General features: G+C 43.8%; 1 protein-coding gene across 1 annotated transcript in view; it reads right to left on the reverse strand.

Moving 5' to 3' along the window:
- Positions 1 to 16153, reverse strand: part of LOC145407504 (uncharacterized) — a 95297-nt gene that overhangs the window by 23326 nt on the left and 55818 nt on the right. The window contains exon 6 of the mRNA XM_080278431.1: positions 3285 to 3443. Coding sequence (XP_080134557.1) covers positions 3285 to 3443 — 159 coding nt within the window. The remainder of the gene's footprint in view (positions 1 to 3284; positions 3444 to 16153) is intronic.

Below are 16153 nucleotides of genomic sequence, written 5' to 3' on the forward strand. Positions count from 1 at the left end.
TTATTCCCTAGTACAAAGGAAAAGGGGAAAAAGAAGTGTGTGGTAATCATACGGGCATTTGTCTTCTCAGTATAACAGGAAAAGTGTATGGTAGGATACTTACTGACAGAGTTAGGGAAATAACAAAGGAATTAGTTGGGGAAGAACAGGGAGACTTTAGGAAGGGAAGAGGTTGTGTAGATCCGATATTCATTCTTAGATCTTTAGTGGAAAAGTTTCTAGAGAAGGGAAAGAAGTTGTATGTGGCTTCCATGGATTTGGAGAAAGCATATGACAGGGTGGATAGACAAGGATTGTGGAAAGTATTAAGAATATATGGAGTAGATGGGAAGTTGTTGAATGCTGTGAAGAGTACAGTGCTCGTCAGAAGTATTCAGCGTTGTCCGCCGGGCGCGCAATACTTATGGCCCAAAAAGAATCACCCATTTTTGGGGGTAAGAATTGAGCCATAAGTTTGAGCTCCGAGCATGACGTCACGGTAGCCTGAGGCCTTCTGACGCGCTGGTTGGTTCCCGCCTCAGTCGCCCACGGGCTGCCTGAGAGAGAGGAACTCCGCCGAGTGTCCCTCTCAAATTGCGCCATTTTTTACCGAGTGTCCCGCAGTGTTTTGGCCTTCAAAACTTTGTTATGGCACCTACCCGTGAACTATCGAGTGAAATCATATCCCAGATCATTGCTCTAAAGGAGGCAGGCCACCACACAAAGGAAATTAGTGAATTAGTTGGTGTGGCACGATCGACAGTGCGTCGTTGGTGTGCGCGGTTTTGGGAGGAAAACAGTGGCGAAGTTCCCACAAAGAAACCGAGGTCTGGTAGGCCTAGGAAAACTTCCCCAAGGTCTGTTAATGTTTTAAAACGTGCAGTGGAGTTTAATCCTTGTGTGAGTGCAAGGAAAATTAAGGAGAGCAACCCAGAAGTGTTTGGTGAGGTGTCAGTGAGAACAGTGTCTCGTAGGGTGCATGAGCTTGGTTACACAAGTCACAGGCCTGTGAAAAGCCTCTTCTCTCTAGCAGCCAGAGAATTCGTAGGCTTGCCTTTGCTATTAAATATCTAAATTGGGGTGAGGAGCAACGGTTGTCAGTGTTGTGGTCTGATGAGGCAACATTTAGTGTTACCTGTAACAGAGGAGCATGCAAAGGTAGTGACCCACTTGACCCACGGTATGTAGAAAGCACAGTTAAACATCCTGATTCACTCATGGTATGGGGTTGTTTCTCAGGGAAGGGTTTGGGGAAGCTTGTTGTACTTCCCAAGAACCTCAGAGTGAATCAGGATGTTTACCTGGAGCTTCTGTGTGATCATTTACCAGACTCCTTCGAGCTAACAGGTGCACGAGTGTTTCAGCAGGACAGTGCACCTGCTCACAAGGCCAAATCGGTCACCAACTGACTTCGTAACTGCGAGGTATCATTCATGACAGACTGGCCAGGAAATAGCCCAGACCTCAACCCGATTGAAAACCTCTGGTACCTCGTAAAGAAGAGTCTCCAAGGGAAGGACGTGAGCTCTCTGCCTAAGCTGGAAGCCGCCATTCGTGACTCCTGGGACAAAATACCCCTCCAGCACCTCAGGAGCCTCGTCCTTTCATTTCCAAGATGTCTCAGGTCCGTGAAGAAACATAAAGGCTACCCTACGAAGCACTAAAGGTAAATAAAATGCATTATTTATATGTTTTTTCAATGTTGAAAGGTTTGTTTCTCAGGAGGGACGCAGGGCGCCCCATACTTCTGACGAGCACTGTATATATGATGGTGCTAAGGCTGCAGTGCGTGTGGATGGTGAACTAAGTGAATTTTTCTCTTTGAAGGTTGGGTTGAAACAGGGATGTGTCATGTCTTCATGGTTGTTCAATCTGTATATGGATGGGGTAATAAAAGAGGTACAAGGTAGGGTAGTGGATGATGGAGTGGCCCCGGTGAGAGAGGGTAGTGTTTGGAAACTCCCTGTACTGTTGTTTGCAGATGATACTGTGTGGTTGAGTGAAGACGAAGGGGAGCTGCAAGGCTTGGTGGATGAGTTTGGGAGAGTGTGCAAGAAACAGAATCTAAAGGTGATTGTAGGGAAGAGTAAAGTGATGGTCTTTGAGAGAGGTGAAGTCAGTGAATGTACAGCGAGGTTGGATGGTGAGGAATTGGAAAATGTGAGTACGTTTAAGTACTTGGGCAGTGTGACGAGTAAAGATGGAGGTCTGGAGAGTGAAGTGCTTGAAATGGTACAGCAAGGAAGAAAGGTTGCTGGTTCCTTGAAAGCAGTGATAAGAAACACGGAAGTGAGCATGGAAGTGAAAAGTTACTACATGACAGTATTGTGATACCAACTCTAACGTATGGAAGTGAAGCTTGGACGTTGTTGGAAGGGCACAAGTCAAGAGTGAGAGCAGTGGAAATGAGTTACTTAAAAGGAGCCTGTGGAGTCACATGGAGAGACAGGCTGACAAATGAGGATATAAAGGAGCATTGTGGTGTGGATGTGGATGTGATAGGAAGCGTTAGGATGAATACACTGAGGTGGTTTGGCCATGTGGAGAGGATGGAGGGTGAAAGACTGAGGAAAAGAGTGTATGTGAGTGAGGTGGAGGGGTGGGGTAGAGGGAGAGGGAGGCCGAGGATGAGATGGAGAGGTATGTGAGAGAGGGGGGTGTGAGTTGGGAGGAGGGCAGTGAAATGGCGAGGGACAGGGCGACATGGAGGCGATTTGTCTATGGTCACCTCGAACAGGATTGAGGCGTCTGGCAATAAATAGATAGATAGATAGACTTTGACCTTTCAAGGTCACCCAAGGTCAAATATAATGGTGCCAACAGAATCCCCATATATAATTTTCTATTAGTGATTAAGAGTAAACATGCATCTATCTCTCACCATTTGGCTGTTTTCAAGCCTCAGAATTTGCATGACCTTGAGTCTGACATTTCAAGGTCACCAAAGGTCAAATCTGATGGTGTCAAAAGGATCTTCATATATGCCTTCTGAGCAGAGATTACAATGGTAATTATGTGTCTATCTCTCACCACTTGGCTGATTTCAAGCTTCAAAATATGGATGACCTTCAATTTGACCTTTCACAGTCTAATTCAAGGCCCTTAACCATAGGACATTTTCACCAAAATAGAATCACTTCCTCAGTGTGTCATACCTGTGTGCAAAGTTTGAAGATCATCCGTCCGTTGGTTCAACAGATAATGAATGCATAGACTCACAATAAATAAATAAAATAAATAAATGCCAACGATCACATACACCCCTTCCACAAGGAACTGCGGGCGGGATGCACAGTGTGTCTGACCTGAGCAAGTAAGTGCATGTTCTCTCGCTGCCGATCGCCCTGGTGTTGGGCTGGGGTAGTAGCAGCAGCAGCAGCTTCCAGAGGTTCTATTAGTTGCTCCAACTCCTGCTGCTGACCCTGGATAAAGTCTAACTCAGCCTGCAATCTTGTCTGGTCCGTCTGATGGGAAATCAGGGATGAAGTAAATACAAAGAGTTAAGCATTTGAATAAGAATATTTCAAATTTCTGAGAATAAGAATACGAATACAAAGAAATACTGTACTGTGAAACTGAATGCAAACGTGAATACCTTATGAATGTATTCGTGAATGCATTCAAGAATACTCTTCATAAAAAAAATAACATCCGGTATAGGTCAGCCTAGCACCGTACTAGTTATGCAATGTTAATGACTTCATGACTGATGCCAGTATTCTGTACTGGGATATCAAATGTATCCTAAGTACAGCAGTAGACATATTAGTTTGTGTTTTCCTAGTAGGCTAGTTACAACAGTAACAACATATCATACTAACCCAAGTTTCACACAGTCTCATCTTGTAGGCTTCACTTTTATTCTTCAGAGCTTTAATGATATCCCTTAATATCTATCTATCTATCTATTGCCAGACGCCTCAATCCCGTTTGGGGTGGCCACAAACAAATTGCCTCCAAGTCGCCCTGTCCCCGCCATTTCACTGCCCTGCTCCCAACTCATACCCCCCTCTCTCATATACCTCTCCACCCCATCCCTCCATCTCATCCTCGGCCTCCCCCTCCCTCTTCCCCCCTCCACCTCACTCACATACACTCTCTTCGTCAGTCTTTCACCCTCCATCCTCTCCACATGGCCAAACCACCTCAGTGTGTTCCTCATAACGCTTCCTATCACATCCACATCAACACCACAATGCTCCTTTATATCCTCATTCGTCAGCCTGTCTCTCCATGTGACTCCACAGGCTCCTCTTAAATAACTCTTAATAATGCTACATTTATGTGAAGCAAAATGGTGATATTGTGCAGCTATTTCAAAGTTCATGGTGATGTGGCTAAAAAAGAACTGATGATGAAAGGCAACTGAAATAGATTTTGGATCAATTTATGTAAGAGCATTAAAACTACAAGCTACTGGTAAACAAACTGAAAAATGGTATCTTGAGAAAAGAAATACTTTTGTATGTATAACATTTTAAAAAATGCAATTACTGTACCTCTCCACCCACAGAGCCTACTGATACTATTGTGCCTCTGACATATGTCCATTATTCTTAATGAACACCAACATCTCAAAAGTCATATCAATAAGCCTACAACATTCACTCCTGCATATCTTCATTCCAATACAAAATGTGCACTCCACTGGAACGGAGGAGGCTAGAACACTTACACCCACCGCAAATTGACTTAGGACCTACACACAGAATTGCTACGGGAGAGTACTCTGTCTTTGCTTTGTGTTTACACCTCTACCAAGTGAATTTTTTAGGCAAGAAGTAACTGGCAACACCTCTGGTGTTGGCGGGAGGTGGTGAAACACTCAGCATGTCAGTGCTTGCCCAGAAGCAAGAGTGGGAGTATATGTTCCCATCGCTCCTAGCTTGCACCTCCGTCTTTTTTTGTATGCATTACTGTTTGCCCTGCTATTTTCCTAGAGTCGAGTTGTCATGCCTGGAAGGTACTGCTCAAGGGATGAGAGGGTCCGTATCACTGCATGGAGGCAGGATAATGTCCCTATTGACACGATTTGTGAATGTACTGGACGCGCAAAGCCGACTGTCACGAAGATTCTTGCTGCAGCGCGTGGCCTACCACCTGACGTCGTACCAAAGCACAAGCATGGCGATGGAAAGAAGAGGACAACTTCCAGAGGTACAGATACGCTTCTGAAAAGGGAAGTAATCAAGAATCCTCGACTGACAGCAGCAGAATTGAAGAGAATGCATTCCCAGCTGTTACAAGACGTCTCAATTCGAACTATCCAACACCGCTTGCTGAAGGAGCTGGGTTTGGTAAGCTGTGCCGAAACCAAGAAATCACTTCTCATTGACCGCATGAAGAAGCAGCACATTCAGTCTGCCAAGAAGTACGCACACTGGACATTGGATGAGTGGAGAAAAAATAATGTTGTCCGATGAAAGCACAATAAAGTGTTCCAGGTGCCTTCTGACAAGGTTCGTCGCCCTGCCCCCTGTAGTCGATATGACCCTGCTTACACTGTGCCGACTGTTAAGCATCTTGTCAACCTCAAGTCTGAACAGACAAATGGTTGGTGCATGGAAATGTCCTTAGATTATTTTAGAGATCTACGTGATTCCATGCCAAAACGCATCCGACTGGTCCTGGAAAACAAGGGAAACATGATTTCATATTAATGAAAGGCATTTCATGAACAAACAGTGTGATATAGTATGATTTCTGTGTTCTTTAATACCTTTTAGGGGGAGGTCCTAAGTCAATTTGTGGTAGCTGTAGATAGCACTTGGCTAGTTCTGATAGGTTTGGGTAATAAGTCCCATGAGCTTTCCAGAATTGCAGTGGGTTGCTGCCCTCCAAGGTGCAACGGCTCTCTAAGTAGTTCTTCAGTTCTGCTTCCACAGGTGATGAAGTGGGCAGAACTGGCTGACTAGGTGTTTGGGGGTGGGGAAGAGTGGATCTCTTTTTTTTTAATGAATTTACTATGTCAGATGTAGTACTTTGTTGCAGTTTTTTTTTTTTTTTTGTGTTAACAGCCTGCAGGTAAAGTCATATGTACTATGGGTCGCAAAAGTATCAGTACACAGGGGGTCCGATGCCTACAGAAAACATTCGAACAACTGCTGATGTTTACCAACATCTCATCATGTAAGAACAATGTCTGTTTATATAAACACAACATTTGCTATAAGTCTGAAAGAGGATATTGCTAGCTGGAGATTTTTGACACCTCCTGACATCAGGGCTACCAACATGTGATCGGTCGGACAATTATAGGCTATTTCACCGACCTTCATTCTATGGTCCCAAATGTTTCACATATATTGTGAACCAATACCTTTGTGACCCATGGTACCTTGATTATTAACCCCTCCGTGGCAGAAAGCCCGGAATTTTCCGTGCACGCCAGGCCAACGCTGGGGCCATTTATTGAAGTTTTGAAAATAATTTTTTTTTTCTCGCCATACTGAAGACAAAAGTTCAGATGCACCTAACAGTGCAAATCCCAGCTTCCCAGACGCATTTCGTGGCTTGCAATGGAGCGCGGAAGTTGCAGAAATATCGGCAACCGATATCCACCGCCCAGGGGCGCTGCCACAACGCAACTGGGCAGGCGTTGTTATTTTTTTTTTAAATCTCCCCAAACAATGCAAATGGTGCTGAGATGTGCATATATGAGATATGATGATATCGAATGATTTCAGTACATAATGTTAGGAATGACTGGAAAAAAAAATTGTCATGAATACTTTTTCACCTTTTTGATATAAATTATGTTTATGGTAGTTTTGAGTTATTTTTTACGTTATCGTTGTGCCCATGCTTGGAAAAGGGACCGAAGAGGTTGAATTTTCAGTCCTAAATGAGAAAACTGCAGATCCTCCAAGGCTAGACTCTGCCATGGGAGAATAAAGTGAAGGGTCAGATCCGATTAGCAATACGGAAGTTGTCGCAACTTCGAGCTTCCATACCACAAGCATGGATAAAAATAGAATCATAATGCAGATTCAGAACTAAGAATAAGTCTAATAATTATGAATACAGATACAAAGCAGAAATAAATACCGTGCGTTTACAGACAGGGGAAAACGTATTTTTTCCATAATAACACGTTTTCTTCTCTATCATTTTACGTTTATCTTTACCATTTGACCTTGTTATATTCACAATATATATTGCTGTCTTGTAAACAGGGTGATTGTGTGTGTTTTGCAAGGGAGGAAAAAGACTGTATTTTCTGTCTGGGTCGAGATAATGGGTGCAATTTTATGTTTCTGGACATGGCCACGAGCGAAAAAATCATACATCCACTCATCACGACAGCAGGTGGTGAACTGACAGATGATATGTGAGAGGGTGAAGTAAAGGTCAGTCTCATGTCCCAGATTTTCGTTCACTTCACGAAAGATTTCACAGTTTTCTACAAGTTGCACTGCATCAAATGATCCAAAACATTACAGCAAACCTGAGCAAATAGGTAAAGATACCAAGACAAGAATGTATTATTCATTTATTATCATGTCTTTTTTGTATGTGCCAGTATTACTTCCTAATCATAAACAGGTGGTTGTGTGTGTTTTGCAAGGGAGGACAAAGATGACATGTTCTGCCTGGGTCGAGATAATGGGTGTAGTTGTGCTTGTTTAGGCATGGCCAGGAGCGAAAAAATTGAAATTCCACTCATCACAGCAGCAGGGTCTGAACTTCTTGATGAGGTGTATGGGAGTGTAGTGTAGGTCAGTGTGAAGACGTTTAGAACGTTCGTTCACTTCCCAAAAATTTTTGCAGTTTTTTATAGGTCACGTTCAAACGACACCTGCGGCCATTTATCGGCTAAATGTCATTCGACACCGGCGGCCATGGAGGGGTTAATGCACCAATATTAAGTCTGAACCTGGGGTCTTAGGAAACTAAACAGAAGACAGCATACTGTTCATAAGGTGTATGTCAAGTTTGGACTGACTGCTTAAGTTTTAGTACAAGGTGACTATTGTACTGTACCTTGATTGCATGTTACTGAACTCATATTTCAGCCCTACGACACATAGTACGACATAACTAGATGTGACAATGTTCTGACTTTGTGTGAAATTTGTTGCATTTGCAAAAGGTGCCAAGATTGGTACCAATTCAGCAGACAGACCCATCATGATAAGCAAGCTTAAATACGGTGGTCTCTAGTTTGTCCAACTTTTCTTCAGGAATTTCCAGTAAAGACTTTCATATATACTACAGAATTCCAATGCACTGGTGTTGCTGTCTGAAGTCTGGGCACCCCCTCTAGCAAATCTGTTACATAAGCAGGTTTTCTAACATTCGCTACTACAGCAGACACCATTGATACAACCTTCTGGAGTAATCCAGCTTTCCTCACTCCATATTATACAGCAAGCTGCAGTGTGTGTGAAAAACAGTCATGTTCAGGAAGGAAACAACATCAGAAGGGTTTTGTACATCTTGAAATTCACCATATGATTCTGAGTCATTCTCTGAACCTCTGTCAGACCTATCTACCAGCTGAATATAATGTTCTTTTGATAGGGACTTGAGTCCAGCTATGGAGAAAGCTTTAATCATGTCTGATGCATTGTCTGTGATTACATGACACTCTGCTGATGATCTTAAAGAAATCAACTACATCCCCAAAGTCAGCAAGGATATTCTCTGAGATGTGACAACCTGTAAATCCCAAACAGGATAACATTATTGAGTGTAGCTTCCAGTCATGTATGAAATGGGCAGTCACTCCTAGTAAGCTGCACATCTGTCTGTTACTCCAGATACCTACAGTAATTTTAATGTTTGGGACAAGTTTCATTAAAGAGATAGCACTGTGTTGAAGCTCTTATGACTTGTTTTCAAGCAAAGTTCTTGACAAATGGCTATGACTTGGGATAACATACTGAGTATCAAATGTACTTATTAAATCCTTATACAGTATTCCCCTGCTCCTACATGTGACAGTGGTTGTATGATTCCAGCAACGAAGAAGACAATTTTGTCAGTAAAAAGCTTCTGGGGTGGGTGTGAAGGTTTGAAGCATTCTGTCTCCTTTGGGTCATCCTTGTAAAGGTAGAAGGAACAGTCTCTGACCTTCGCAGCAGCACTGATGCATGAAAATACTATAGATAAAGTGAACAATAACAATAGCCCTCACAATACTGACTGCAGGTTTACTTCTAGTATGCATTTTTCAGATGTCACAACTCAAAGGATAAAATGTATTATGTAATGTGGCTCACCACCCACTTACTCGATGTAGTGTTGCTCCTGGGTGCCTGCCCATTCCTCTCTTCCTTCCTTCCTCTTCTGTCTTTCTTTTCTTCATTGCTTCCTCTTCCTTCTGTCTATGAGTGACTCTACACTGAGTGACAAGCCAAAATGGTCTCCTGTACACCAGGAAGCCATTTACTACGCCGGGTGGTAACCATATAACTGAAATATGAAGCCTGGTGGTTTAGTGGATAATTAAGGTGCTTCAATCATATTGAGCCGGTGCAGGTTTATATCCAATGGATGGTTGGGGTTTACAGCTCATGTAATGCCACTCACGGATACGTGAGGCTGGTTACTCTCATCGTAAATATCAGGACCAACTTGTCTAGCCCTTGGCTCCTACCCTCCTCAGGGGGCAGCAGTGGATTAGATGACGAATCTTTGTGGTAGGTGGGGGCACTCACCATCCACTCACTCAATGTAGTGCTGCTCTCGGGTGTCTGCCCTTTCCTCTCCTCCATCCTTCTTTCCTTCCATCCTCTTCTGTCTTTCTTTCCTTCATTCTTTCCTCTTCCTTCTGCCTACACATGACTTTATGCTCCTTCTTCTGTCTTTCTTTCCTTCATTCTTTCCTCTTCCTTCTGCCTGTGGGTGACTCTACACTGGGTGACAAGCCAAATGGTCTCCTGCACACCAAGAAACCATTTACCATGTTGGGTGGTAACCATACTCGTATAAAATTTTTTTGGCAACTGGAGGTTTAGTGGGTAATTATGGCACTCCAATTGGATTAAGCCAGTGAAGGTTTATATCCAAGGGGTGGCTGGGGTTTATTGCACACATAATGCCTCTCAGGGATGAGTGAGGCTGGTCACTCTCATCTTAAATGTCAGGACCAACTTGCCTAGCCTTGGGCTCCTACACTGCTCATAGGACAACGTAGGATTGCATTTGCCAATAAATTGTAACAAGTGGGAAAAAACAGTGCAGAAGAAGTAGCATAATGAAGCTGGCTTCTGATGAGGATTATCATTTGCATATTCACCATACTGATAAATTCAGCTACTGTATATCATGTGAAATTCAACTGTTCGGCATTAGCTCTCAGAAACCCCAGCTATATTTTTTAGCATAATTTCCTTGTTTCTTTTCATGACATGGAATTAAGTTATTTCTATTAACGAACTTTTAGTCAACAATAATTTGCACCTAAAATAATCAATTCCTAAAATCACCTACGGTTGTATTATCATGTATCTCATGAAACTGGTACTCAATAAACAGTCATCAAATCTCATACCTGTAATGACCTCCATGCCCTGGATGTTATCATAATGATGGCACTAACTTCCCTGAACAAAAACAGTTGTCATGATGATAGTGCCCCCCACCCCCCACCCCCTTCTCACTAGTCATCCTAAAAATGGCATGCACAATCCTTTTACATAGCCTTATCTTGAGACTTGTGAATTTTGGCTCCCTCCATCATGTGACCCCCCTTTTCATGAACATGTGTATGCCACTGAGTCAAGAAAATTAAATAAATCAAACTCTGCCCTAGGAAAAGGACTATCATTGACCCTCCCCATCATATACACATGAAAAAAAAAAAAAAAAAAAAAAAAAAAAAAAAAAAAGTTCAAGTCCTTGGTTAGTGGACCAGCAGTCCATTCCTTAAAAAATGTTACACCAGTAATCAAGCACACATAAATTCAGCTGCTGCAGAAGATTAAAGGCACAGTAGTTGTTCCTGAAGCATTTTTTTTTTTTTTTTTTTTTTTTTTACAGGAACAGATATTTACAGTGTGCTCTGATGGCACAATTTCTGTCTCCAGGAATAATAAGATGTTTGTACAGTACTGATGACTGCTTAGATGATACTGGTTAAATGAACTGTAATGTTACAGAAATAGATGTCAGTAGTCAATCTGAGATAAAATTATAGAATTTGAAGAGAAAATAAACATAACACAATGACTACGATTATCCATGCATAAGCACAATAGAACCTTTACACATTGATTACGCTCATCACCTTAACCTGTTCCATGATGTGCCTGTATATATACGGATGAACCACTTCAAAACTGCCGAGTCCGAATATATACGGACTAACTCATGCAGTATTACCCTAACTGCCAAGTACGTATATATATATACGGACATGGTTTTCCTCACATTTGCGCAACGTTATTTGAGTCTGGCCTTAGTGCGTGACAGCAAATGGTATGACAGACACCCCTCCTCCCCTTCCATGCCTAATACCACTATATATACAGTAGAACCTCTTTGGTCCGGACCCGTTTGATCCGGATTTCTGTTAATTCGGACAAAATTTAAAAATACAGTAATCACTCCAATATCCGGATCAATAGAGCCATCGGTAGGTTCGGATATTGGTTTTGTCCGGATATTGGGCCCCAGCTTATGGACTTGTACTTACGGACCCTAACACAGAGAAACACCTATACAACTCCCTCCGGACATGCATAGCACCTATTTAACACCCAAATCACACCAATAAGGCACATAAATGACTGAAATAAATGCAATAGACACATAAAATGTGGGTTTAGAAGTATGTTCATACATTAATAAACATTCTGGTACTTATGGACTCTAACCGAACCTAACCTAACCGAACCTAACCGAACTCTGAAAAACACATTCCTACTGCACATGCATGAGGTAAGTTTAGTATGGAAAGAAGTACAGTATGACACTTTCTGGTAAGTATAGTATGGGAAAAAATACAATATGAAACATTCTGGTAAATATAGTATGGAAAATAGTACAACATGAAACATTTTGGCTACTTACAGCAAGTCCCTGGCCACCTCGATGAATAACCGCCTCCTCTCGGACTCTGACAGTAAGAGAACGATTTCCTGAAGCACTTGCACTACACTCTTCCTGAAGTCTTGCACTGAACTTAGTCACTAACACACAGAAGTCCGTTCTTTTCACAGTGTTCACTTTAGTCCAAATAATGTTCCATTAAATTTAAGTGTTGCACATTAACTTTTCCCAAGTTTTTTTAAGTTTCCAAAGCCAAAACAAAGAAGGTTAGTTACGTTAAATTTCTTTTCTACTTAGTCTTTTCTCCCAACTTGAAAACCTTAACACAACACACCGTTTTTTTCACTGCACAACACTCAAAATTCCCGTGTGGTCTAGTGGAGAAGTTCTTGCTGTTTATTCACTGTCAGAGCCCGAGAGTATCACTGGCAGGCGTCCAAGGGGTGCATCGGTGGGTAGTGGTGATGGCGTGCCTACAGAAGACTCTGAAGACAGCCGCAAACTCACGTCGAGCGGTGACTCCACTGTAGCTGATGTGCTGGGCTGTGGCTCGGAGCATGAGGGCCTGTCTTGGGGAGGCAACGGAGTGGAACCAGGGCTTGGCACAGCGGGGGTCACGGGCCTGAAAAAACTGTCAATCGTTGACTGACGCAAGGACCGACGATTCTGGCGATTGATGATGCACTGCCGGAAAGCACGCACTTCCTCCACGAGTCCCAAGGGCCCCATCTCCCTGTCGCAGTCCGGGTGTTCCAGGTAGTCTAGGACGAACTCTAGATGTTCCCGGAGTGCACTCAGCTTGGGGATGGCTGGGTAGTGTCCTGCTGGGCGGAGTCTGCATCATCATCGCCTTCGTCGTCGGAATCTTCAAGTTCGGGACTGACACCAGCAACCGAAGACGCGATCTCGATATCAGACAACGTCTGATACCCAGGATCGCCCTCGTCGTCGTCCAACCACTCACGAACATCATCCACATCAACATCGTCGCCGTGCGTACGTAGCCGTGCATGGAAGTCATCCACGTCAAACCCTAGGAAATCGTACTCCACATCTGTTCCGAGAAGCAGACGAGACCAACCATTTTCAAGAGTTTTCACAGGGACTTCCTTCCATGCACTAGCCCAGTTGTACAGCGCAGACTTGATGTTGTAGCGGCGAAGGTTTTCCAAAGTCCGCTTGCCTCGAGTGTCACGTCCTTCCCTGCGCTCGTCCTCGTCCTCGAGAACCACCATCACCTCGTCCAGGAACTTCCCGACGGTACAGGCGCTTTGTTGCCACGATCACTCCTTGGTCCATTGGTTGAATGAGAGCAGTCGTATTAGGTGGCAGAAACATGCACCTAATACGGCCATTCTCAACAACCAAGTCCTTGTCGCACGGGTGGGCAGGTGCATTGTCGAGGAGAAGGAGAGCCTTTACCTGGTCGCGAGGAATTCCCAGTGTCTTCGTCTGGTAATGTATGACCTCCTTGGACGAAGTGATGGTGAAACCAGTCTTTGAAAATCACAGCTGTGAACCATGCTTTCAAAGAATGGTACCATACGACAGGAAGGACATCCATCACCCCACGAAAGCACCCGAGGCTGCTTTGCACGGCCAACAATAACGGGCTTAAGCCGGTGCATGCCGTTAGCATTGGCACAACACAAAGCAGATATCCGTTCTTAGAAAGCTTGCGGCCAGGTACACGCTTCTCCGTCTCATCGGCGAGAGTGTTTGTTGGCACCGAGCGATAGAATAGGCCAGTTTCGTCAGCGTTATAGACTTGACCGAGAGTGAGGCCCCTCCCTGTCGATCAAGCCTTTCACCTTGTGCCGAAACTCGTCCACTCCATCCTCGTTAGCGTCCAATGCTTCGCCATGTGCTTTACGGTTAGTAAGGCCATGTCGCAGCTTGAACGCGAAGAGCCAACCCTCGGATGCCTTGAAGTCTAGGGCGTCGTGAAGCCTTGCAAACTTCTCAGCAGCAGCCTTCAGCTCCGTTCCGTACCATCACACCAGCTGCACGTTGCTGTCGATACCAAATCAACGTGGAGCGGTCGATCTCTGCATACTTGGGAGTAAACATAACCTTCCTCTCCACGTTGCGTTTGCTTCTCGACGAGAAGTCAGCCGTGTACTGCATGAGCTTGTCTCGGGAACGCTTGATATCAAACAAAGTCGACCGGGCCAGGTTGAACTCGCGGAGAATGCGAGAGGAAGACCAACCCGCATCAACCTTCTCCAATATCTCCCGTTTCTTCTCCAGAGTCAACACCACTCTCTTCCTTTTCTCAGGAGGCGGGGCCATCATCACACACACTAAGAGTAGGGCAGAGAGCAGCAGGAGGCCTTGCAGCAAGTACGGCACCACCACAAAAGCGAGCACGTGGGCAGCCATGACGAAGAGCGTAGGTCTTGTCGCGGTGAGAGACAGGCGGGAAGTGGGGAGGATGCAGCGGCGCTCTATCGGACGTCGGAGGAATGACGAACCAAAACAATGCTCTCACGCGGCGCGCGGCAAGTTCAAATTACGGACGGCAAAAAATCGATTTTTTTTTCCAATTTTTTTGGATTTTCGGACCATTTTGGGAATGTTTGATCCCAGGACGATAAGGTTCGGTTAGTGGGGATGTTCGGTTATTGGGCGTCCGGATATTAGAGGGATTACTGTAATAAGCTCCAAAAATATGTTGAAAGTAATTCTAAAGTCATTTTCAGTATCGGCGCGGGAAGCGATCGTCATTCGTTTAGTCTCGGACCACGCTAGATCGCAACATGGGCGCCTGTTTAAACACACGCTAGCATTCGTACCATCAATTAGTTCACCAACCATTTATATTTTTACGCTGTATTTCAAAAGTTAATCCTCCTTACCATGTCCCTTAATGCAAGCGTAGCTTCTGCAATGAATAAAGGTGTTAAAAGCATGTAACACTAAGTATTGCAGATAAAGTGAAAATACTGGATAAACTAGAGGCTGGTGTTCCTCCAGGAAAACTCGTGAACGAGTTTGGTATCGGCAAACAAACTGAGTCGGACATCAAGAAAAACAAAGATAAAATTAGACAGTTTGCTTTAAAATTTGATGTTACAAACAGTGACTGTGGTGAAAATAAAAGAAAAACTCTAAAAATGCCATTGGACAAGAATCTAGAAGAGGCTGTTTATAAATGGTACATACAGCACTGATCATGCGGAGTGGTAGTGAGAGGAATTGAACTCCAATCTGCAGCAGAAAGGCTCGCCAAACATCTTGGTCATAACAATTTCAAAGCTAGCTGTGGATGGTTATGGAGATTTAGGAAATGACATAATATAAGGAACAAGAAGGTGCGTGGAGAATCCCTGAGTGCTGATGCTGCAGCTGTGGAACCGTTTCGAAAAAAACTGAATGGCATCATTGATAGTTCAGATATACGTCTGTGTCAGGTTTATAATGCAGACGAAACTGGTATATTCTGGAGATCCTTGCCAGAAAATACCCAGGCATCAGTGAATGAAGGCAAAAACCCTGGGAGAAAATTAAGCAAGGAGAGAGTATCAGCACTCGTATGCGCAAATGCCGACGGCAGCCACATGCTCAAGCCTGTCCTTGTTGGCAAATCAAAACAACCTCGAGCTATCAAAGATATCATGCATGAGCTCCCAGTGCATTATTACAGCAGTGCAAATGCATGGTTTACAGGGGAGATAACATCAGACTGGTTTTACCATCATTTTGATCCTGAGGTAAGAAAATATCAAACAGAGGTACTTAAAATTCCCGCAGAAAATGTTAAGACATTACTGCTTCTTTATAATGCCCCATCACACTCGAACATTGAAAAACTGTGTAGCAGGGATGGAAAAATTAGGTGTCTTGCTCTGCCACCTAATACAACCTCTCTTATTCAACCTATGGACCAAGGTATCATTGTGGCCTGTAAGAGACTTCACAAAAGAAAGTTTTTGGAGGAAGTAATGGAGGTGTTGGAATCGAGTGAGGACAGATTTGATGACACAAGGGGCAAGAGGACACTCGAAAATCTTAGAAATTACAATCTTAAGTCCATGATATTTAACTGGGCAAAGGCTTGCAGAGAACTGAAAACCATTACTCTATCGAATGCGTGGAAACAGCTGCTGTATTCAGACGATGTTGAATTTGACTTTGAAGGATTCCAGCCTCAGGATTATCATAAAACTCTGTTGGC

Source organism: Coenobita brevimanus, chromosome 73 (genome assembly GCF_032717465.1).
Source record: "Coenobita brevimanus isolate Jiangsu-jjx chromosome 73, ASM3271746v2, whole genome shotgun sequence".
Classification (NCBI taxonomy): domain Eukaryota; kingdom Metazoa; phylum Arthropoda; class Malacostraca; order Decapoda; family Coenobitidae; genus Coenobita; species Coenobita brevimanus.